This window comes from Esox lucius, chromosome 13 (genome assembly GCF_011004845.1).
Source record: "Esox lucius isolate fEsoLuc1 chromosome 13, fEsoLuc1.pri, whole genome shotgun sequence".
Taxonomy (NCBI): Eukaryota; Metazoa; Chordata; class Actinopteri; order Esociformes; family Esocidae; genus Esox; species Esox lucius.
Genome location: NC_047581.1, coordinates 4,807,555 through 4,831,732, shown reverse-complemented (window position 1 = coordinate 4,831,732; position 24,178 = coordinate 4,807,555). Strand labels below are relative to the sequence as shown.

The window sequence follows — 24,178 nt, the reverse complement described above, 5'->3', positions numbered from 1 at the left end:
ATTCCACTGATACCGGTCATGGTGCATGTTCAATTGTTTACCCGCATCACATTTTGCAGACAAGACAAGGCAAATCTCCAAATGGAAATGCAGGTGCTTCTGGCTTCATTTACAGTCACATTATTTTCCGTAGCTAACTCCAGTCCTCCTCCAGCATCTGAACTCCTTGCTGGCAGAGCAGTTTAGAGACAGCATCCTATTCCAGCACTACATTTTCACCTCCAAATCCAGTGACTACAATATTATTTCTTAAAATTTGCTCAGGTTTGTGGACATCTCAATCAATAATATATCAAGATGGCACTGCAGATGCCCGCTTTGGTTAGTTGGTGAGCAATGTTTTGTCTGGACTCTCAGACCACTTCATGGTCCATCTACACCATCTAAGCCTGTTGTGGAAAAGTCAAAGATGTGGAGCAGTAAAGCAACAGAGGATCTGCGTGTGTCTAGAATGCACTGATTGGGACATTTTTAGATCTGCCACTATTGGTCTGGATGAGTAAATTGATGCTGTGACATCATACATCAGCTTATGTGAGGACAGCTTCACAGCCAAACTCAGACGGCAGTGTTCAGGAGCGGGGCCAGAGATCGGTTCAGAGAGGCCAAATATAGCGTTGGTAAGGCAGTGAAGGAAGCCAAGTGCCTGGCACAAAAAGCAACATCTTCGAGCAGGGTAGAAACTGCAAATGTATTTTGTGCATATTATTGGAATATTTGAGTTGTGTCAGGGGAAGATATCTAAGTCAATAACGCATTACAGGAAAATCCTTCTTTTATAGACTTCCCGCATTGACGTCGTACCAGTAATTCTACATCAAAAGAGCCTTCAGGTTTCTCTAGCATTGCTGTGGAAAATCTTTTGCATAATGAAACAGTATATTAAAGTACTTCACTAGAGCAGACAACGCTAAAGTAGAGGACATATTCACATTTTGTTCCATTACCCTTTAGTTTCTTCTCAAATATTGGGCATTCACATGGTTTCAACAAACTAATAATTTTACCTCAGACGTTGATTTATTTTTCTATTCACTTTGTGCAATTCTATTTCTGAACATAGGATATGGCGTGTCAGGACTGTCAATAAAAATAATTTTTTTAATAAGATCCCCTTCCTCGGTATCAAACAGGATTGGAAATGTTGATTACATAGCATTTTGTATCTTGGTTGATTTGATATAATCTAAGCTCTGAAGCATTTCCAAATACTTAGCATCAGTCATTAGAAAGTGATGTCACAGCATACAAACAGCCTATGATCCCTTTATCCACACTCCCCCTTTCTGATTGGCTCTCTAGGGACCCTGTGATTGTCTGTTGCTGTGATAAGGAAGAAATGGAAACCATGACTACCAGACAGCACAGCCTTCTACAGTCCCACCATTGCAGGGTCAAAAACATCCCTATGTCTACACATGTCCAGAGCCAATTGCTGTACTCTACTGATACATGAGTAAAGTAGCCAATTACTACTTTACAAAAAGATATGGTCGCAGTGCTTAGCGGCATTTGCCATAGGTGTTATGATTATACTGTATTGTGGTCCAAACCCATAGCTCACCGTGTGTGCTGTATCAGAAATCCATGACTTTTTTTTTATGGTTATATGTATTAACAAGTCATGTAATCATTTTTGGGCAGTCAAATTACAACGGCAAACTTAATGACGTTGTCAGCAGTGGCTTTTTCCTAGCAACCCTCTCATGAATGCCATTTTGATTCAGTGTTCATCTTATTGTTGAAGAGTGCATAGTGACCTGAGATGCAGCAAGGGATAGCTGCAAATCTCCAGATGTTGTGTGGGTTGGCATTTAACAGAATTTTTTTTTGTCTCTCAGGGGGATATTTTGGAAATGTGTCCACTTCTAGGCAGAGTTGCGGTCATGTTGAATGTCCTCCATTTGTAAATGATTAGCCTGACAGTGGCCTGATGGAGCTCAAATACTATTGAGATGGTGCTATAGCTTTCCTCAGACTAATGTGTTCTCACTACCCTCTTCCTGATTTCCTCTGAGAACTCCTTTCCTTGGAATGGTGTGTTTTGCATTCTGCTGTATGGGTAAAACCAATACAGCTGCTATTGGATTTACCCATAAAAAAAACACAATACAAGCGCTTTCTACCTATAAGAATCATGCCCAAACTCTAAAAGATCCCTCCATTAATTGGTCCATTTGGTACCCAATAATTCACCCACCCGATTATAATTAACTACTTTATTTAACCAATGTATGTTGGGGTTCACTAATTTTTGCACATGCACCACAATTTTTCATTTTGTTGTCCTACTACACACAATTTCCTCTAAACCAACATATGGAATTGGTAACAAACAAATTGAACAAGGGGTTTAATTCACATACTTTCAAGCAACAGTGTAAATATCTTTCAATTTCTATAAAGCTAACCTATGGAATTGTTTTAAGACAGTCATACCATGGATAATTTAGCAAATTAGATTGATTGTCTTAGGAGATCTAAATGTTATATTATCTTAAAGTTACAGAAAAATTTCCCTTTAGTGCTATGGTACATTATAAATGCATTCTAAAGCAAAATGTAACTTGACAAAAAATATATTTTGTTTTTAGCTCCAACTGTTAGGTCCCAAGTAACAATTTATGTTATAACAAAAAATATATATATTGGCGATATTGTGTGTATATATAAAATAAACGCTACATGGTCAAAAGTCTTACCAGTTTCTACTGAAATTTGAAAGTGAATAACATGAAATGGTACAACAGTAAACTGCGAGAGAGAGAAAAAAAGATATAGGCTACCAAAAACTAAAAAAAGTATGGATATTCCAGGTACAAAAAAATGACTTTTTCAGGGAACAAGTAATGGGTCAACAACTGGCTATTCTGCAGCAATGGAAGTAAATTAAGCCTTGAAATTTGATGCCAAAAATTCCTACAGGTGTCCCAACTTTTGTTGATTACTTACAAACCCTCCATCTGTATGAAAGAAGCGTTGGAACACAGAGGTGTTGTTAAGCATTAGGACAGTATTGTACTGCAGGAATTACCATATTTCTATCATAATGACGGGTAAAAGGCAATTAACAAAGGATGACAGACAGAGCATTATAACCCTCAAGTGTAGGTCTTCCCTTTAGAGAAATTGCACAGAAAGCAAAGGTGTCAGTGAGCAGTTTCCCACAATCAAAAAGCCCCTTGGAAACTGGAGGAAACTCAGACAGGAAGAGGTATTGCAGACCCAAAGCCATAACAGAAACAGAAGATACGTTTCTGAGAGTCAACAGCTAGCAGGATGGGCGTCTCACAGGATAACAGAATCTAGCACAGCTTCACACTGGTCAAAGAAAACAAGTCTCAGTTTCAACTGTGAAGAGAAGACCTCTAACCTGCAGGTCTGACAGGTAGAGTGGCAGCAAGAAAAGCAATGCTAAGATGGCAAAATACGAAAAAGAGGCTTGCCTGGGCCATGAAGCACTGCCAGCGGGCTACTGAAGACTGGAAGAACATGTTATGGACAAAAATGTGACATCTTCGGTTCATCATGCAGGGTTTTGGTACGCAGTCAGGTAGGCCAAAGGATGGTTCCTCAGGGTGTCCCCAACTGTCAAACACGGAGGAGGAAGCGTGGTGGTCTAGGGTTCTTTTGCTGGCGACATGCACAGTGAGTGGCACCCCAAACCAAAACAGCAGGGGTCAGGGGTTCATCCTACAGCAAAATAATGACCCAAAACATACCTCCAAGCTATGTCTGAACTACTTCAGTAGGCTTCAAAACACGGAATGGCCAGCACAGTCTCCAGACTTTAACTCCATCTTGGCCAACAACCTCCTTCCCTCTGTAAGAGCATTGAAGATGGGTCGTGGCTGGGTCTTCCAGCCTTACAATGACCCAAAACACACAGCAAGGGCAACTAAGGAGTGGCTCCGTAAGAAAAATCTCAAGGTTCTTGAGTGGCCTAGTCAGTCTCCAGACCTGAACCCAATAGAAAATCTTTGGAGGGAGCTGAATGTCCGTATTGCCCAGCGACAGCCCCGAAACCTGAATGATCTGGAGAAGGTCTGTATGAAGGAGTGGGCCAAAATCCCTGCTGCAGTGTGTGCAAACCTGGTCAAGAACTACAGGAAACGTATGATCTCTCTAATTGCAAACAAAGGTCTCTGTACCAAATATTAAGTTCTGCTTTTCTGATGTATTAGATACTTATGTCATGCAATAAAAAGCTAATTAATTACTTAAAAATCATACAATGTGATTTTATGGATTTTTGTTTGTCACTCACAATTGAAGAGTACCTATGATAAAAAATGAAAGACTTTTACATGCTTTGTAAGTGGGAAAACCTGTAAAATCAGCAGTGTATCAAAAACCTGTTCTCCCCACTGTAGATAAATGTATTTTCCTTCCAAAAACCTCTGTCCAAAATGTAGCATTTAAGTTATATTCTTAATTTCTTAATTTCTTAATATTAGGGATGACAAGGTTTACAGTGCCCTCCATAAGTAGCAGGCTGCTCATCCTTTATCACAATGGAAGTGCTACTTCAAGTAGTCAGAAATTGGAACATCTCTCCATGTGTCCCTTATTCCCATCTCCCTCCAAAAATCCATCAAACGAGGGCCAGCAGTGCCCCCCAAACTCTGACTCTGTTCTCTAACTGATACAGAGACAATGGGTATGCACTAAAAGCTTGATTGCAACGTGGTAATTCATGACAATTTAATGTATTTGCTAGCCTAAGCTTAGTTTTAATGTTGTCGCCAGTTGCTTTTCCACCAAAACATTCCAATTATCAAACAACTTTGATGTCCTGAATTTGTCTGCCCTCAAAGTTTACAGACAAACATCTCAAGCCACCTTGCCTACCTTATGTCTTGGCCTACTAAAGTAGCCTAGAATTTGCATTTGGTTGAATTGAATTTGGGAATCCTATATTAAAAGAAAAGTATTTGGTTGTGGCCAACCATCCATCAGGAAATTACAGTTAACACCTGAATCCCATTCGAACCGCAGTTCAGCCTAAACATCAAAGGACAATAACTTTGAAAAAGCATTAGGTCTGATTCAATCTTAGATCAAATGCCTGCACACCCAGAAGCATTCCATAAGTATCCTAACATAGCAGTTATTGTACTTTTGTAGTATTTTGTAGATAAAAATTGACATTAAAAAGGGAAGAGAAAGTCACCAGCACAGACACACACAGAGCTATTTCCAACAATACTGGTGACGTTTTCATGGTGTCACAGTGAACATAATCTCTGGACATAAGATGGAGGTTCTGGTTTATCATCTACATTCCACTAGCTCCAAACTAGTGTCTTTTTTAACGGTATAGCCTGAAATGGTGTTTTGTTTGTTTTTAATATTTACTCCAAAGGCAAAGGCCTTCATTTTCAATACAGACTGAAATTAGTTCCCTGAAAAAAACAATTTGGAACTGTTATGTTCCCCACAGAAGAACTTCTCCAAATAGACGTCAAGTTGGAATTAGCAAGGAAGAGAGATAATTGTATGGCCTTCAAAAGACTACATGACGCCAGGCACAGAGAAGCAATAAACATAATGCATTACATCCTGTACGGGGTACTTGTGCCAAAGAATGGATAGTTGTATAATGAAGTGTGATATAACTTGTCGTTTAAACTATAAATAGTTATGGGTTATGATAGTAACCAGTGGAACCCTACTTATGTTATACTTAAACAATTGCTAGCATGGACATTGTTCATTTTTGGTAACCAAATAGTGGAAGTGAACAGTATGAATACTTAAAATGTTGTACCTCTAGTTGGGGAGAGTAGTTAGTGTAGGGTATAATGTGTCAGAATTGTGATTTATTGTGATTTATTCCATATTGATGTGACAGGTGGGCGGGACATCCGGTTTGTAGGGTGGGACTTCCGTTATGACGTATGTTAGGGTGGGACTTCCTGTATGACGTATGTTAGGGTGGGACTTCCTGTAATGACGTATGCATGTCCGGTGATTTATGATTACAACGCTTGATGAGCAAACCAGACTAGTGTTATAACAGGTGGGTTATGTTTGATGATTAACAAATGGGGCTTAGGGTTCCGGAATGTTAATTAACAAATGGGGCTTAGGGTTCCGGAATGTTAAATTCCCAGTGTTGTGTCAGCGGTAAGTTGTTTGGTGTTCAACAAAAGGGTGCCAGGGTTCCAATGCCATGTGGCACAGCCAGAAGAGGACTGGTCACCCCTCTGAGCCTGGGTCCTCTCTAGGTTTCTTCCTAAAATTCAACCTTAGGGAGTTTTTCCTAGCCACTGAAATTCTGTTGTTTGCTCCTTGGGGTTTAAGGCCGGGTGTCTCTGTAAACCACTTTGTGACAACTGCTGTTGTAAAAAGGGCTTTATAAATAAATTTGATTGATTGATTGGTACAGATGTAAACTTCCATGTTTTACAATGTGGTTGTAACATGGTGTTTTTCCACAAGCATGGAGTTACACATGAGATATGTTTTTTCTGTAACATATAAAGAAGGGGGTGGGTAGAGACTTACGATTTTGGATAGTTTCAGCCCAACATTCATTTTAACAAGAGATGGGCTTCAAGGTTATATCTGCCCTGTAGTAATGGTCCCTAAATAACCACTAATACAAACTGTAGTATATGCAGGTTAGAAATCATCCCGTGTCTCACAGTTTGTAGTCCAACACAGCATTACAGCAAATTAACATCGCATGAGCAATGCTATTATTTTGAAGGAGTATCCATGGCCCAGGGCCAACCACACATTACGCAAAGGTGGATTGTGTCGCGGTTTGGGTTTTAAAATATTGTTATAAATAAAAACAAGTGTATGTATGAGCAATGGTGAGTCTTGTAATAAAAATGGTTGTTTAAGTCAGCATTAACTTCTAAGTTGCATTATAGGGCAAAACGTTACAAAGTTACCCGCAAGGCAGCATATAAATCTGCATGAACAACGGCGAATCGTTGACAGGTAAGGATATGTTATTTCAGGTAATTAAAACATTCGTAAAGACATCTTTTGAAATTGTACAAAAGAGATCAACAAGATTGTTTTCCACACATTGGTAGAAATGTTTAATAATAGGCAACGTTGGTTAAAAGAAAATACTGTAGTATTTGTGTTAGTATGGGGTTATGCTGTTACTTCCGGGTGAAGATGTGCTGCATTCTCTTAATGACCAACTCGTGAAATCTGATTTTGTATTGCTGTATTACGGTCCTGTGTTTGTTAAATGCTGAACTGATTAATGGCGATATGGTGACAATAGCAAGCGTTTATATGTAAGCAGAGGAGTTTATCGTTAATATATACAATTATATGAAGTGATGTCACGGCTGAGCCGCGAAAATTAACGAGAACGGCGGTTCTACCAGACAGGGTGTATCAATATATTTGGTTGCCAAATGGCTACAATAATCAGAACTAAATAGTTACGTTTTATCCTGAATTTGTATCATTGCAGCATGTATAGTTCTAACACAATTTGAATCTAACGTGAAGAACGATGACATGTAACCAATGACAAAGTGAAGAGGCGTGACTTGCTGGAGGAGCCCCGGCTGCGATGTGAAGACAGTAATTAAACCCTGAGCATCCACAAAAGTCAGCTGGTGTTTCAAGCGTGGAGTATATCGTCTCTGTTGTAAGTACAAATTATTTTATTTGAAGTAACTTATTTGAATTGTGATGGAAATACAAACGAGACATTTTAACTTTTTAAGAATGTGTAAATCAATTTTACGATTGCGCAATCCATTAATTTTTAGCTGTCTTTCATATTGCCTGTTTAAATCTCCGGTTTAGGTTGAGCGGAATTAAACACCGACCGTGTTTGGTAAACACATTTTTGTGTTTAACTTTTTACATTATTGTTAATCAGCTTTAATTACCTGTATACGCTTGTTAATCCTATTTGTATTTAGTTCAATTGACCAGCATCTGCGTCAGTTGGACTGGGCGGTCAGACTGTGATCTTACACAACCTGAGCAGATACTTTGTGTAAGTTTAATTATTTACAGACATTTTTAGTCTTTTTCTAAAGTGTTATTAACAATTATGACTATGCATACTGACCCTTGGTACAACATTCTATATTCCAACAGATTGAGGACAGCCGGGTGATGATACAAAGTACATTACTACAATGGGGTCAGTTACGGACACCCTTCCTTGTGGCTGCACAGCGTGAGGGGATTTTTGTTTTGTTTTCTTTCATGCTTGAAAGCTGAAGGTAATACAGCCAACTCTTCAAAACTGCGCTGTATGTAAATGTATGTTTGAGTTAGAATATTTAAATCTGAAAAGTGGATTGTTATTTACACGTTAAACCAGAGAAATGGCGAAAGATAATGCTATCAACAGACCAGACACGGAACAGCCAACAACCTCTACACATAATCAATCGACCACACCCCAAAATACAAATGAACCAACCATTACTTTGTTACACAGCGATGCGCACAATAATCCTCAGATACAAGGCATGTTAACCGAGCTTAGTAGCCCCCATTTTTGCGTTTGACAATGTTGAATTACGACAGTTGATAAATTTACAAAATACTGGTGAAGTTGGTGATTTTGGCACATTCTACGCAAGTATTATGGCAGGCTTGGATACTTTGATTGTTAGAGCCTCAGACTTTGTACATGGGCCTGGTGATCGTCTGCAGATTGAGTTGATTGGTGAATCTCTGATAGACCCCGTACATGTGACCATGAGAGCGGATGAATATAATGAACACACGTTTGGTAATTTACTTGAAAGTGTTATGCAGAGTAATGCCGAGATTATGATTAATGAATCACTAGAACTGGTGGTACAAATTGTCAAAAACCGTGAGGGTGGTGCCCCGCGACGTAAAGCTCAAACATTGTTGATAGATCAGATTATCAATAAAAAAACAAGACATTTATATGTGGCTGTGAATAATGATTCTACGTGTTTTTCTGTTTGTTTGATGGGTATGTTGAACCCGCAGCCCTGGTTAGTGGTCGTGAGTTACATAAGGGCGCTGGTTTAGCATTAGCTGATTGTGTGGCATTCACAGATATTGTTCGGTTTGAAGAAATGACAGGGTGTAAAATTGTTGTCTTTCACCGAACACAGGATGGTCGCTTTACCAAGTTTCAAAACAGCGAGGAAACCCACCCTAGAACTGTCTTTATGTACCTCCACGATAACCATTTCTATGGCATCATGAATCTGAAGGGTTTTCTGGGTGTGTCTTATGTCTGTAACTGGTGCTATACCGGTTTCAACACACTTTGTGATCATGGTTGTAAACGTAGCTGTAGTGTCTGTCTTCATGAAGATTGTCATACCCAACCCCGTAACACAAAGCAGTGCCCTGACTGTAAACGGATATGTTATTCAGATTTTTGTTATAGCCAGCATAAACGTTTGAAGCACCACAAAAGTGTGGATCGTTGGGTTAGCAGGTGTCACCAGAAGAAATACTGTGTCGATTGCGGCCGTTATTACCATGTTAGTATTACCAACTATAAAGTGCACAGGTGCATGGCTAACATATGTCACAATTGTAACATGGATCTGGCGGTTGAAATGAATCATCAGTGTTTTATAAAACCCTCCAAGCCCGAGGACCCCAGTGAGCGCTACATATTTTATGATTTTGAGACTATTGCCAATCCGGTGAATGGTGTACACACTGCAAATTTTGTGTGTGCAATAAGCTTTGATAACAAGACGTGGTGTTCAGCCGGAGATGGTTGTGTCACTGCTTTTTTTCAAAAGTTTAGGCAACCAAAATATAATGACTACACATTTATAGCACACAACTCTAAAGTTTTCGATCTTGATGCAGTACCTTACTAACAATGCTAATGGTAGCAAGCTCATGATTTTTACAGACAGCACATTCAATCAGAGATACATTGATAGTCATTGCTTTCTACCTATGAAGCTGTCAGCCTTGCCACGTGCTATGGGTTTTAAGGATTCGAAAAAAGGCTACTTTCCTTACAAGTTTAACATCAAGGAGAATGAGAACTATGTTGGCCCCCATCCGGAACCGCATTACTGTGGTGTGAATACCATGATGGCTAAAGAAAAAGATGAGTTTTTGCAATGGTATGCAACTGTTTCCACAGACCCCTTTGTCATGCAGGATGAAATAAAGGCTTACTGCGTTAATGATGTGGTCATCTTGAGAGAGGGTTGTATGCACTACAGACTCAAGTTCCTGGAGTATGGTGGTGTTGACCCATTCCAGTCAATTACGATTGCTTCGGCTTGCATGAAAGTCTTTTGCAACAGATTCCTCACCAAGTACACCATTGCATTGGTCCCCTCAGACAACTACAACCGTTGTCAGAAGACATTCTCAAACAGCTCAATCCAGTGGCTTGAATATGTGGCCTCCGATGACAATATATCAATACAGCACGCCCTGAACAGGGGTGAAGTGAAAATCGGTGCCTACTACGTTGATGGATATGCTGAACGCGATGGTTTTAGCACGGTCTATGAATTTCTATGTTGTTTCTGGCACGGTCACCCAAAGTGTCATTTTTCAACAAGCATCAATCCAATGACAAAGATTCAGTATGGGTTGATGCACCAGCAATGGTTGACAAAGCTAGAGGCTTTGAAAGAACAACACAACATACATGTTCAATACATATGGGAGTGTGAGTGGAACCAGCTTAAAAACACATCCGCAGATGTCAAAGCTTTCTTGAAGACCTTTGGTGCTCCAGAGCGCCTTGACCCTCGGGATGCTCTTTTTGGCGGTCGTACTAATGCGATTCATCTGAAGTTTACGGCTCGAGAAGGGGAGATTATTCAGTATAACGATGTCTGTAGTCTTTACCCATTCCACAACAAGACAAAGACTTATCCGATTGGGCATCCAGACATAATCTTTCGAGATTTCAAACCACTAGACAACTACTTTGGTATTGTTAAGGCTACAGTGTGTCCACCGAAAGGCCTTTATCACCCCGTTTTACCACACAGGGTTGGCGGTAAACTGTTCTTTCCATTGTGTAGATTATGTGCAGAGTCTGAAAACCAGGTAACTGATTCAGAAAGATCTTTAACCGGTACCTGGGTTTCTATTGAGCTGGTTAAGGCTGTTGAGAAAGGTTATCGCATTGTGGAAATATTTGAAGTCTGGGATTTCACCAGGACATCAGATGATCTTTTTGCAGATTACATGAGAACATTCCTGAAGCACAAGCAGGAAGCTAGTGGCTTCCCACCATCTGTGGTTGACGATGAGGCTAAAGACCGGTATATCCGTGAAGGAAAACATTGTTGTAAACAGTGCTAGGCGATCTTTAGCTAAATTGGCAATGAATAGTCTTTGGGGTAAGATGGGTGAGCGGACTAACCTTATGAACACAATGTTAATTACAGATCCGGACGAGTTTAGCCACTACCTTTTTTCCAGTGAAATAGATGTTGGTTATTTCTCGTTCATCTCAGACACTGTTGCGATGGTACAGTGGCGTTACACTAAACAGACACCAATCAAACCACGTAACAGCGACATTTTTATTGCCGCGTTCACAACCGCTTATGCTAGACTCGAGTTGTATTCACTCTTGGAGAAGTTGGATAGACGTGTACTCTACACAGACACTGATTCTGTGATCTTTGTCACACGCCATGGGGATTGGGTACCCCCACTGGGCCCGTTCTTGGGTGACTTGACCGATGAGTTACCGGATGGTGACAGCATAGCTCAGTTTGTTAGTGGTGGGCCAAAGACATACGGTTACAAAACCGTTAAAGGTCTGACCTGTCTCAAAGCAAAAGGCATTACGCTCAACAGCTACAACACAACCATTGTTAATTTGGAGACGCTGACACGACTGGTTGATAACTTTGTACGGGGTGAGGGCGGTGATGATGATCATGTCCTTGCTAATGCAGACATAATTGCTAGAGATAAAAGAACATTCACGTTGAAAAACCGAGTAGTGTCTAAGCATTTCAGAGTTGTGTACAACAAGCGTGTACTGCTCTCTGATTACAGCACAAGGCCATCCTAGACTGTGGTTTAGTAACGGGTACTAAACCACAGTCTAGGATGGATAGCGGTTTTGACCCGCGACTACAACACCCGTTCAGCTGTGTCATTAGTGGCCCCATTAACTCTGGTAAAACATATTTTGTGAAGATGTTGCTGGATAATGCTGAGGTTGTTTTCTCCAAAGAAATTCAAAATATCGTCTGGGTTTATTCATGTTGGCAACCGCTGTATGACGAAATGTTGAAGGTAAGGGAGATACATTTTATAGAAGGTCTACCAACATCGCTGTGTGATGACAATCTGCTACCGATTCAGAAAAACAACCTTTTAATTATCGACGATTTAATGAAAAGTGCATCAGAGAGTTTGGAGATGGAGTGAGTTTTCACACAATATTCACACCACCGTAACCGGAGTGCAATTTACCTTGTCCAAAACATGTTTGTTAAAGGCAAATCTAGTAGAACTATTAACTTGAACACAAACTACCTCATCTTGTTTAAAAACCCCCGCGACAATCAGCAGATTAGTATTTTAGGCAGACAGATATACCCCGGTTTTTTTCGATTCTTCTTGGAGAGTTTTAAAGATGCAACACATCCGCCTTTTGGTTATTTACTTATTGACTTTAAAGCTACAACACCAGAAGACTACCGTCTGAGAACAGGGTTATTTTCAGGGGATTGGCCTGTCGTGTACATTCCTAAGAAAGTTTGATCATGTCTAAATGCATTCGTAGAAATTTACCACTTTTGAAAATGATATTTAAGGCACCGGCAAGTCAACGAAAAGTTATTTTAGAATCACCATCCACCGACCTCATTCTATCACTCTGTGAAATAGCGCTTAATCTAAGGCGCGGCAATAAACCCTTAACCGAGTTGCAGCTCCGAAAAGTAAAGAGACAAAATCTGGAGGTTTTCTACTGCCGTTACTAAGCGTTGCAGTTCCATTCTTAACCAGTCTAATTGCATCGAGACAGGGTTAAACAACATGGAGCATGCACAGAAAATATTTCTGGTGAGGTAAAAGCTGAGGTAAAAGTTACATTCCTTATGTTTATATAGCATACTGTAATGGTTAAAGAGTCTGCCATATAGAAAACCGCGAATTCAAACCAGCCAGGGACAAAAACATTCATCCCTTCTAAACACGGGTTGGCTGAACTAGGTTTGCCTGGTTCTTTTTCTGGTTTCTAAACTAGCTCAGAATGTAGTTATTGCAATTATAGAGCATATCCTTCAAAGGGTGTGATTCTCTACACTATTCATGGGTTTCATATACCTTCAGTTAAAGGTCAACAGTTTTAAAAATGTGAAATGTAACAGAAATAACACAGCCATAAGAGACTGCAGTGCAGTTTGACTGACAGGATGAAACATTCATATTTGTCAACACCACTTCCATATTTCTGACTTGTTGATGAGTTTCCTAGAAGAACTGTGGCATCATAAAAATCTGTTAAAATAGTTTTTTAATCATGCCCAAAAATGATCATAGTTTGATCAAACTGTTAGATAATTTATTATTGACTTTTCAACTGCTGAACGGATTCCTTAAAGTGGTCTTACTTGCATTGGAGGCCTCTTTGTTACTAGAGATCCATCCTTGGCGTACGTGTACACGGTGAAGTCGTCAGGGAGCAGAAGCCTGTAAAAACACACTGACGTTACACTCTCATTCAGGAAATACACAGCCAGTGCAAAACAAGTACCAGTAGACCTGGGCAAACGACCAACATTGCCCGCTCTGATAAAATTGTAATGGGCAATCACGCCAAAAAAAAGGTTATGATGGTTGTACGATATTGTATAACATACCCTGATACGCAAGTATTTATTATTCTTTCCTGACGTCACTAATAACTTCTGCTTCAAGTGCACACCTTGACCTAGTCAACCAATGAAGTACTACTATTGTTTGGTCATTTGGCAGTCACCGTTGTTCAGAGCGACATATAGCCAGTGCTTTTATCTTCTGATCGCTAGGTGGGTTGACCACACTGCTAGGGGCAACCAATCAGTTAGGAGCATAGCAAGTATTATAAAACAAATCAATCAAGGCTGGGCAGAACAGTAAGCAACACAACTGGTCCCTCCCTTCTGGTCCTCAATGAGGCTCACAAGGCGAATGCGCAATTTCTCCTGAGTGTCACTTGGCTCAGCACAGTGGGTCATTTTGGCTCAGTCTGGGCTGGTTATGATTAATCCACAGCAGGGCCCCCTCTCTCTGGCTCCCACATACTTTCTCTCAGTAGTTATTGGTGGCAGTTTCATTGTGGTGCAGAGACTAAGCGCTTTGGGACGATGCTGGAAACACAAACCAAACTATAGCTCCCCACTCGGACAGAAAACAGCATCTGAAACAAACTTGCGCCAATACACAGTAAGGTAGAAAGCCACTCAAACAAAGCTTCGCAACACCAATAAAACAACTAAAGATGCCCAATTTAGTTGGAATAAATATTTACAAACCCCAGGAGTAGCTGCTCTTTGGAATGTACTTCCAGGGAACCAAGTAAGTAAGAAAATTCTAATGACAAGACATATAAGAGGTTCTGATACAAATCTTTTCTCAGATGCTAAAAGCAAGAAACTAGTCTAAATGTGCTGTCCAATGATTTTAAGGTTCAGAGCATGCTTCTCTTTGAAGTGCATCCATAGTCTGGCCTATTTTTTGGCTTATGACATCTGCACTGACTAATAATCAATCAATGGCATAATGTCTGAACAGCAAAATTTTATTTTAAATAATCAAATCTGCCTCTGGGGCTGAAGCATCGGGTCATGCGCTGAAGCTAAAGGATAGATTCCGCGTCATGGAGACAGATCGCCGAATTGGTAAAAGCGTTCAGCGAGATATCGCACATGGCAGTACAGTCGGGAGGTGAGAGCCCTAGTGAGCCAGCCAGTGTTGCTGTGCCTCCCGTTGTCAACCGTGTGGAGTATAGCTGCACCTAGGTCAGAGAACAGAGAACCCAGTCACTCACTTGCACCATCAATGGCTGCCATTGAGAGAGACTGGAATTAATGGAAATGTCATCCATAAACCCCATCATCCTGGGTCTTCCGTGGCTCTATAAACAACCCCTACATCGCCTGGATCAAACGGAAGATCCTGGGATGGTTCCTGGAGTGTTAGAAGACCTGCTTGAACATCATGTGTGGAGATATGTCTGTGGAAAGCCCGAAGTGCGTCCTCCCAGCGAATGTGGTGGTGTACATCGACGATAGACTCCCCAGCATACCTGGCGCATGTGGCCCATGTCCACGCTGTCCTACAATGACTGCTCAACCATCAGCTCTAGGTCAAAGGCGATAAGTGCTCATTCCACCAGCCCACCGTGTCCTTCCTGGGATACCACATCCAGATGAAGGAGATGAGGGTGTCCAGATGAAGGAGATGAGGGTGGAGGCAGTGAGGTCATGGCCAATCCCAAAGACCATCAAGGAACTACATACATGCCTCCCTTGGATTTCCCCACTTCCAGTTCACACTGATGCACTGACCCAGCTTACAACAGGGCAGATGGAACGGGAGGTCCCTCGTGGACAGAACTCTGGAGCGTCGCTCCGCTGCAGTTCTGCCTGCTCTTTCTGCCGCCGCACTGCCTCCCGCAGGCAGACATGGGTGGTGGACCAGACCTTGTCAGACTTCCTGAACCTCCACAGCTTGGATGTCACTGGAACCCCCTACCCAGGAACCCCCTACCACCTACTCCACCATACACTAACATCTCTCCCTCTTTCTGTGTGGGGGGTGGGATCTGGTCCTGCAGTAGCGCCTCTGCCTCCAGTGGAGGTAGCTGGGGGATAGGCATACAGGGTCAAGGCGATTCTGGACTCCCAGCTACAGTGGGGCCGGGTTTAGTACCTGGTGGAGTGGGGAGGATACGGTCCCGAGGAACAGAGCTGAGTCTGGGCGGTGGACATCTGTGATCCCTCCCTGACAGCAGAATTCCAAATCGGCTGGCTCCACGCCCTCGGGTTCGCCGGCAAGTGGCGTTTTCAAGAGCCGCGTTTAGGGGAAGTACTGTGAGAGCTGCTCCACGTGGCACTGCATGCTCTCTCACTCCACCTCGCCAGCGTACTAACCGCCGGCTAGAGCACATGGCAGCAGCACACCCAACACACCCTCACACCTGGTATGAGTTAGTCATTATGATGTCTATTTAGGTTGCTCATTTTCACCCACACCTCACAGGTTATTGTGTCTATATTTGTTTTGAGACCATGTGGTGCCATAAGGTTTTTATAAAGTCAAGAAACATGATTCTTTGTGTCGCCTGGACATCCATGGAAGACAAGTGGTGGATGATCGTAGGATCCTTTCCATGGTAAACCCCTTCACAACATCCAGGCAAGTGAAGACCACTCTCCAGGAGGTAGGCATATCTTTATCCAAGTCTACCATGAAGAGAAGACTTCATGAGCGCAAATACAGAGGGTTCTCCACAACTAGCAAACCATTCATGAGCCTCAAGACTAGAAAGGCCAGATGAGACAAAAAACATATTTAAAAAAAACCAGCCCAGTCCGGGAACAGCAATATTTGGACAGATGAAACTAAGATCAACCTGTACCAGAAAAAAATGTAGGGAAAAGGCTTGGAACAGCTCATGATCCGCAGCATACCACATCATCTGTAAAACACGTAAATGTCAATCTTGATGATTACGGCTTACAGCTCATGGAAATCAAAAATCCACACCAGAATTGGCAGCCCCGCCATTGTCGACCCGTACTCTTCACAGATGAGAGCAGGTTCACACACAGCACATGTGACAGATGTGAAAGAGGCTGGAGAATCTGTGGTGAACGTTATGCTGCCTGCAACATCATCCAGCATGACCGGTTTGGCGTTTGGTCAGTGATGGTCAGGGGAGGCATATTCTTGGAGGGTCGCACAGACCTCCATGTGCTAGCCAACGGTATCCTTATTGCTGTTAGGTCCCGGCATGAAATACTCAGCCTCATTGTCAAACCTTACGCTGGTGCAATGGGCCCTGGGTTCCTCCTGGTGCAGGACAACGCCCGGCCTAATGTGGCCACAGTGGGTATGCTGTTCCTGGATGATGAAGGTAGTGATGCCATTGACAGGCCCTCCCGTTCCCTGAACCTGAATCCAAAGAGGACCTCTGGGAAGTTATGTATTGGTGCATCCGACGCCCTGATCCAGGTCTGGGAGATCTATTTGATTGTGTGATTTAAGCGTTCCCTTAATTTTTCAGCAGGGTACACGTGCGCATGCTCACACATGCACAAATATACAACTATATTTATTAGATATGTATTTGTTTTATAGTTTGGAACAAAAAAAAAAACAAACATGAATTTACAGTTTGAGTGAAAAATTATAAAACTTTTCATCAAGGATTATTTAATTCAAAAACTTACATGCAACAATTATTGGCAACCCCATATTTAATACTTGTTGCACCTTCAATTTTCCAAGATAACAGCTATGAATGGTGCTATAACGCTTGATGAGGTTTAGGTCAGGGGAACGCCATTGCAAATGCTTGATACTATGGTGAGTGAACCATTTTCGTGTGAATTTGTTGTCCTGCTGGAAGATCCAAGGACGACCAATGTTTCCAAATAAAGGTTCACAGGGCCTTTCGAACTACAACAGCCCCACAATTTCAAATGCACCAGCATACTTCCCAGTATTAGCCAGTATCTACTAACTTACTGGAATAGTCGTAAGAATTGAGCAATTGCTAGCTAGTCTACCAAAGTTATTTCGTTTCCTGGCATAAGAACTGATTTTTTTCTTTCATGGCAAAACGTAATTTTTTATTTCATTCGTGAATTACATTTATAAAGTAAGAGTTATAAACGTAAGAGTTACTTTATACCCCCAGCCAATCGCAGTCACTATTGAGACATATTGCAGACTGGTTGAACAAGATGTTGGGTTACTTTTGAAGAAAAATAATTACCATAGATAATTTCAAAATGTATCTAAGGACGAAAAATAAGCTTTGCTTGATCTACAGTCTGATCAGACAGTCCTTACCCGACCTGCTGATAAGGGAGGTTCAGTTGTACTCCTGGATAGGACAGATTACGTTAATGAGTGTCATAGACAACTGTTCGATTGCACCTTTCATAAGAAACTCTAAAGTGATCCTACTGTCCAGTTTCAGGAAACCATTGTTGGTGTTTTAGATGGGTTTCTTAGCATTGGCCATATCACTAAGAACGAATAATAATTTTTGGCTATCAAAAACCACCAGGACGTCCTATTGTAGCAGGTATTGATGCGGTAACCACACCATTATCCACCTTTGTCGATTATTTTATTAGACCTATTGCTGAACAGCTACCCTCCTTTGTTAAGGATACTGACAGCATGATTACTGTAATCGAATCTCTCGATCCCCTTCCCGAGAACACGTTATTGGTCACGTTTGATGTTGAGTCACTCTACACTAATATTTCACATGTTGGTGGAATTGAAGCTATGGAACATTTTCTCTCGCAAACGCAACCCTCTTTTACGACCTTCGAATGCATGTATTGTAACCCTGGCCGAGATAGTGCTCACACACAACCGTTTCATGTTCCAAAATGATTTTTATATTCAGAAAAGGGCACTGCTAAGGGATCTCCTATGGCTCCTAATTATGCTAATTTGTTTGTGGGCTACATGGAAGAACTACTCATTTTAAATCCCTTAAAAATCCCTTTCTGTCTGATACTGATCTGAGATTTACCATGCAGTTTAACACAAGACAAATAAGTTTTCCTGAACTTTTAATAATCTGTGAGGACAACATACTATTTACTGATCTCTATACAAAACCCACTGATCGTAATAGTTTACTAAGAGCAGACAGCTATCATCCTCTTCCACTGAAAAACAGCTTGCCATACAGCAAATTCTGTCGCATTAAACACATTTGTAAACATAATTCTGGCTTTGACAAAAACATGACTCAAATGCAAGGCAAATTTAAAGAAAGAGGGTACAGCAACAACCAAATTAGTAGGGCTGTGGAGAAAATACCAAATAAATCTAGAACTGATCTCTTTCTAAGACAGCCTCATAAAAAGAAACATTCTTGTGTCTTAACCACACGCTACTCCAAAGGCTCTGAACGAATTAAGCAAATTGTTCAGAAACACTGGCACATCCTCAAATCAGATACCGCTATTAGTAAGGTGTTTCAGGACCCTCCCCTGGTGGTATTTTCTCGCGGTCGAAACCTCAGAGATCAATTAGTACACTTTACCTTCTCTAACTACCCATGGTCAACGACTGTTGGCTCCTTTACCTGATGGTAACTACAAATGCAATGCCTGCGCTCAATGTAATGGAACCTTTAAGTGTACATCTTTTAACCCTTGTGCGCCCCTCAAATGTACTACCCTTTGGACACCTTCGTGGACAAAAATGTACACGTACAATGAACTGACAAAATATTTATACATGAATATTCTTTCCAGCTTTTTTCTTCATAAATCTCTTAACTTGAAACCTGCTCAAAACAACCAAACATTCAATAATTTTCAGAATTGTAACCCTTTAAATGCCAGCTTGATTGTTTGAATTACCTCATTATTGAATTACTGTACACGCGCCCGCACAGAAACTCTTCTACCAGATTCAACCATTTTCCCATTGCAGGCCAATGGAAAAAAAATATTGTGTGGGTGTGTGTGTGTGTTTGCGTGTGTGTGTGGTGGAATACAGTAAACATTTCAAATATCACTACTTTTCTTCAAAATGGAATGCTTACATTACAGAATGCATGGTTTTATACTCTAATGGCAGTGAGATAAAAAAATAAAATTTAATGGAAGTCAATGGGACATTATTGTCCACGAAGGTGTCAAGAGGGTGCAAAATTCATAAACAGAGTATGAAAGACATGAGTTAGACATTGGATTTCAAAAATGTAAAAAAAAATAAGAGATCTGCCAAAAAATCATGCCCCTAGCTGCAACACAGACAAAATGATCCCCAAATCAAAAAAAATAAGTGAGAAAAATGTACAAAAATGCACGAGGGGCGCACAAGGGTTAAACATCCACAAACAGGAAAACCTATCCCTATAAAAGGTGTAATCACGTGCGTTACCAAGGCTGTCATTTATTTGTTAACGTGTCCCTGTGGTAAGCACTACGTGGGCAAAAAGAGAATTAAAGGTTCGTATCTCAGAACATCGTAGCACCATTAGGTGTAAAAACACGACGTACCCTGTTGCTGCTCATTTCATTGAGATTAATCATTCTATTGCATCTCTCCACTATATAGGCATTGAACATGTCACCCTTCCTAAGAGAGGAGGCAGCCTCCACAATTTATTGTTAAAAAGGAGGCGGCTTGGATCTTTAATTAAGGACCCTTGCTCCATTAGGTCTCAATATTGATTATGATCTCAAACCATTTCTTTGATTTGTGTATTCATTTTTAACATGGTTTGCTCTTGATTATTGATAAAACTTAGTGCCATTGTGGCCTTTGGTGTATTCCTGTTTGTATATATCTATTCTTTATTTTGTTTCCCTATTCAATTTTGACACACTACTCCTTTATTGTCCAATTAGATAATCTCTCTGACTGACATACTACAAGCACCTGTATGTGTCCCACAACACCCTATAAAAGCATGTGATTTGCATTGTTTTTCATTGTACCCTGATGAAGACGTTGGTCGAAACGTTGGTCTTATTAAAAGAAATTGGTTTATGCATTTGAGTTTAGAGTGTGCAGCTTTTTCATTCCTTTTATTGACATTTATAAAGTAACTATCAATAAAGGCTACGATAACTAACTTTTTCATCAAGTGAAAAGACGAGAGAATCGTGGAATCTACCAGAAATAATTAATAAATATCATCGCTCTCAATAGATTCGAACTTAGGTCTTCAACATGAGAGGCACTGTCATCAACCACTACGCCACAGAATTACATGCTTCAGCAGTCGCTAGACTCCATTGAGGATTGTGTTAAACTGACTAACGTTTCTTAAGTTTACCTCCACCATAGCGTCTATGAACTGTATTGCTTTTGCCACTGGCCGTTTTAACAGCTTATTAGCCAGTAATAGGCTTACTAGTATCTACTAACTTCCTAGGAATAATCATAAGAATTGAGCAATTGCTAAGCGAGACTGAAGAACTATTCCATGCCAGAAACAGTCACAATATAACCGTATACAGTTTCAGTCAAGGCTTACTATAACATAACTACGTTGTTAAGCCAGCAAATGTGTTTGTCTATCCTAATCAAAAATCTTAGAGGAGCGTATGTGTTTTGATCATATAAAGGGTAAAAAAATTACTTCAAGCGTTTTACAAACGCTTTAAAACTACTGGACCAGCCTAGGCAACATAAAGATTAACCTACAGTGGGGAGAACAAGTATTTGATAACCTGCAAAATCGGCAGTGTTTCCCACTTACAAAGCATGTAGAGGTCTGTAATTTTTATCATAGGTACACTTCCACTGAGAGACAGTATCTAAAACAAAATTGTATGATTTTTAAATAATTAATTTGCATTTTATTGCATGACATAAGTATTTGATCACCTACCAACCAGTAAGAATTCCAGGTAGAAGAAGGATGAGTACAACCCCAAGAACCCATTCTAACCATTAGCATGAAGGTGGAAACATAGTTCTTTGGGGATGCTTTTCTGCAAAGGGGACAGGACGACTGCACCGTATTGAGGGGAGGATGGATTGGGCCATGTATCGCGTGATCTTGGCCAACAACCTCCTTCCCTCAGTAAGAGCATTGAAGATGGGTCGTGGCTGGGTCTTCCAGCATGACAACGACCCAAAACACAGCCAGGGCAACTAAGGAGTGGCTCCGTAAGTGTGTGCAAACCTAGTCAAGAACTACAGGAAATGTATTCTCTCTCTAATTGCAAACAAAGGATTCTGTACCAAATATTAAGTTTTGCTTTTATGATGTATCAAATACGTATGTCATGCAATGCAATGCAAATTAATTACTTACAAATCGTAATGTGATTTCCTGGATTTTTGTTTTAGATTCCGTCTCTCACAGTTGAAGTGTACCTATGATAAAAATTACAGACTTCTACATGCTTTGTAAGTGGGAAAACCTGCAAAATCGGCAGTTTTAAAATTGTGAGACTCTAGATTATTATTTTTGTGTAGCTTGTGTTTTTAGTTAGTTGCGATTGTTCATCTTCCCCTAACGCGCAACATTCCCATTGCGGATCCCACACACTACAGGAATATACAAATTATAAAACAGAGGAGTCATCTTCCACTTCATTTCAGACAACTCAAAATAAGAAGGAATTGGAGAGTTTGAAACACTAACCCACTGCCAATCATCAGCAGCTTTCCATCATTTGGGACACCATATCGGTACATCTTATTTTACACGCAATGCGTACAAGAGAATATCTAAGGGAAAATGTATGTGGACAACACTTACTCATTCTTTTCCAGGACCACAACATGTTCCTTTCCCATGGCATTGATGATGTAGGACACCTGTAAGAGCAAAGAAATCCAGGGTCACACCGCTGTTGGTTTCAGAGGTACAAACCAAGCCTTGTAATCAGGTTTATTTTATAAAGCCCTTGTTACATCAGCTGTTATGACAACAGGATAATAATACACATAGCCAGCGTTATAACACTAAAGCGAAATCAAAAAGAAGTTGAAGCATAGTGGCTTTCTTTTTATTGTCAGTTAAATTCAGGTTTGTCCTTGGTGTATCAGACTAGAAACCATATGGAAACAGTGAATATATCTAATACTTAGGTTTGCAACAGACCTCAAAGATTTGTGGTTATGAATGTGATGTATTTATCTCACCCTGCTACCAAAAGACATATGAACTTTTCTTGAACTGGACTGACAGCACACCAGTACCCACACACTCTTTACTCCACACACATTTCAGAAGTGCTACTGTACTTGTGCAGTATAAAATACCAGGCCCTGAACAACTTAAAACATTCCCACCTGATCCTTACGTACATACAGCATATTCAGAATTCACTACTTTGATTGCAACCTTTATGTTTTAATTGTATGCCCTTTACAGTGATGTTGCATTGTCTTGAGGGGGAACCCGCTGGTAAGCATTCAGTTGAATGGCCCATACATTGTCTATCCAGTTATACGACAAACAATTTGCAAGTAACTGAGTAAGTACCGCAGCTAAATGACTTAAACGTGAATGATAAATGTATGAATATAAGTAACCCCACCAAATCAATGAAAGGGAAATGAAAGTGTAGCCAAAACCATTTGCACACAGCTTCCGGGTTCGGTCTTTGAAGCAGAGGAATAAGAAGCCGGCCACTCACAATCACCGGTTGAGAGTTGACCTCCGACTAACCTTAACGTAACCTACCCTACAGCATAGTGACTGCAGGGCTGTAGGCAAGTTGCGCAGTGAATGCTGCAAGAGTGATACATTTAACCCAGTTATTAAGAGTAAATGGCTACAATAGCTGCAGGGCTTGACGCCAAATGCGGGTAGAATTTGGCTGTGGCGTGTAATGCAGTCACTCTTTTGTGGATGGCATTCTATATATCTATTCACAGCCTTTTTCCTGTGTTCAAAGCTAAAAGGCGCCACAGCCTTCCCAAAATCTCGTACAGCTTCTGTGTGTCGGCATTGTAAAACATAATTTTGCGTTCATATATAAAATACCAGCGAAACACTGCCGCTAAAATGACTGTAGGTGGAAACTTTTTCCATATTGAGTGTTGCCAGGTGGGATGCGTTTCCTACAAATTGGGATATTTTTAATGGGCTTCGGCATGTAGATTTCTTTCTTGAGGTCTGCAGCAGAATACAGTTTACAGTCAATGACATCTGGCAACCTTGCATACAGGACCACAGGGGTCCAGACATTGTGGAGATGAGTAATGTCGGAAAAACAAGTGGATCCTAGTTCTTTTACACCCAAGCATGTCAAAATATGACATATTATAATTTATAATCTCAAACTACATTTAATCCACATCACATTTTTCTTTTTTTCAGGGGACTTCTAGTAGCCTAAAATTACAGATGTTTTTAAAGAGAGATCGCAAAACAAACCAAGATGACTGGTGAAAAGACCATCAGATTAGGTTATGTACTACCACCAAAAACATTATGCTATATATGCAATATATAATTAACATATCTAAGTTACTAACAATATAAATATATGAACGTGAAGACGCTGGATAAGCGACA

General features: G+C 40.7%; 1 protein-coding gene across 5 annotated transcripts in view; it reads right to left on the bottom strand.

Annotated features, from left to right (window-relative positions):
- The window catches only part of adam9 (ADAM metallopeptidase domain 9), a 66,201-nt gene that overhangs the window by 30,703 nt on the left and 11,320 nt on the right, over window positions 1–24,178 (bottom strand). For all 5 annotated transcript variants that reach the window (XM_013136613.4, XM_013136614.4, XM_020052866.3 and 2 more), the window contains 2 exons: window positions 22,412–22,470; window positions 13,557–13,635 (listed from right to left, as the gene is read on the bottom strand). In XM_013136613.4, the coding sequence (XP_012992067.1) occupies window positions 13,557–13,635; window positions 22,412–22,470 (138 nt within the window). The remainder of the gene's footprint in view (window positions 1–13,556; window positions 13,636–22,411; window positions 22,471–24,178) is intronic.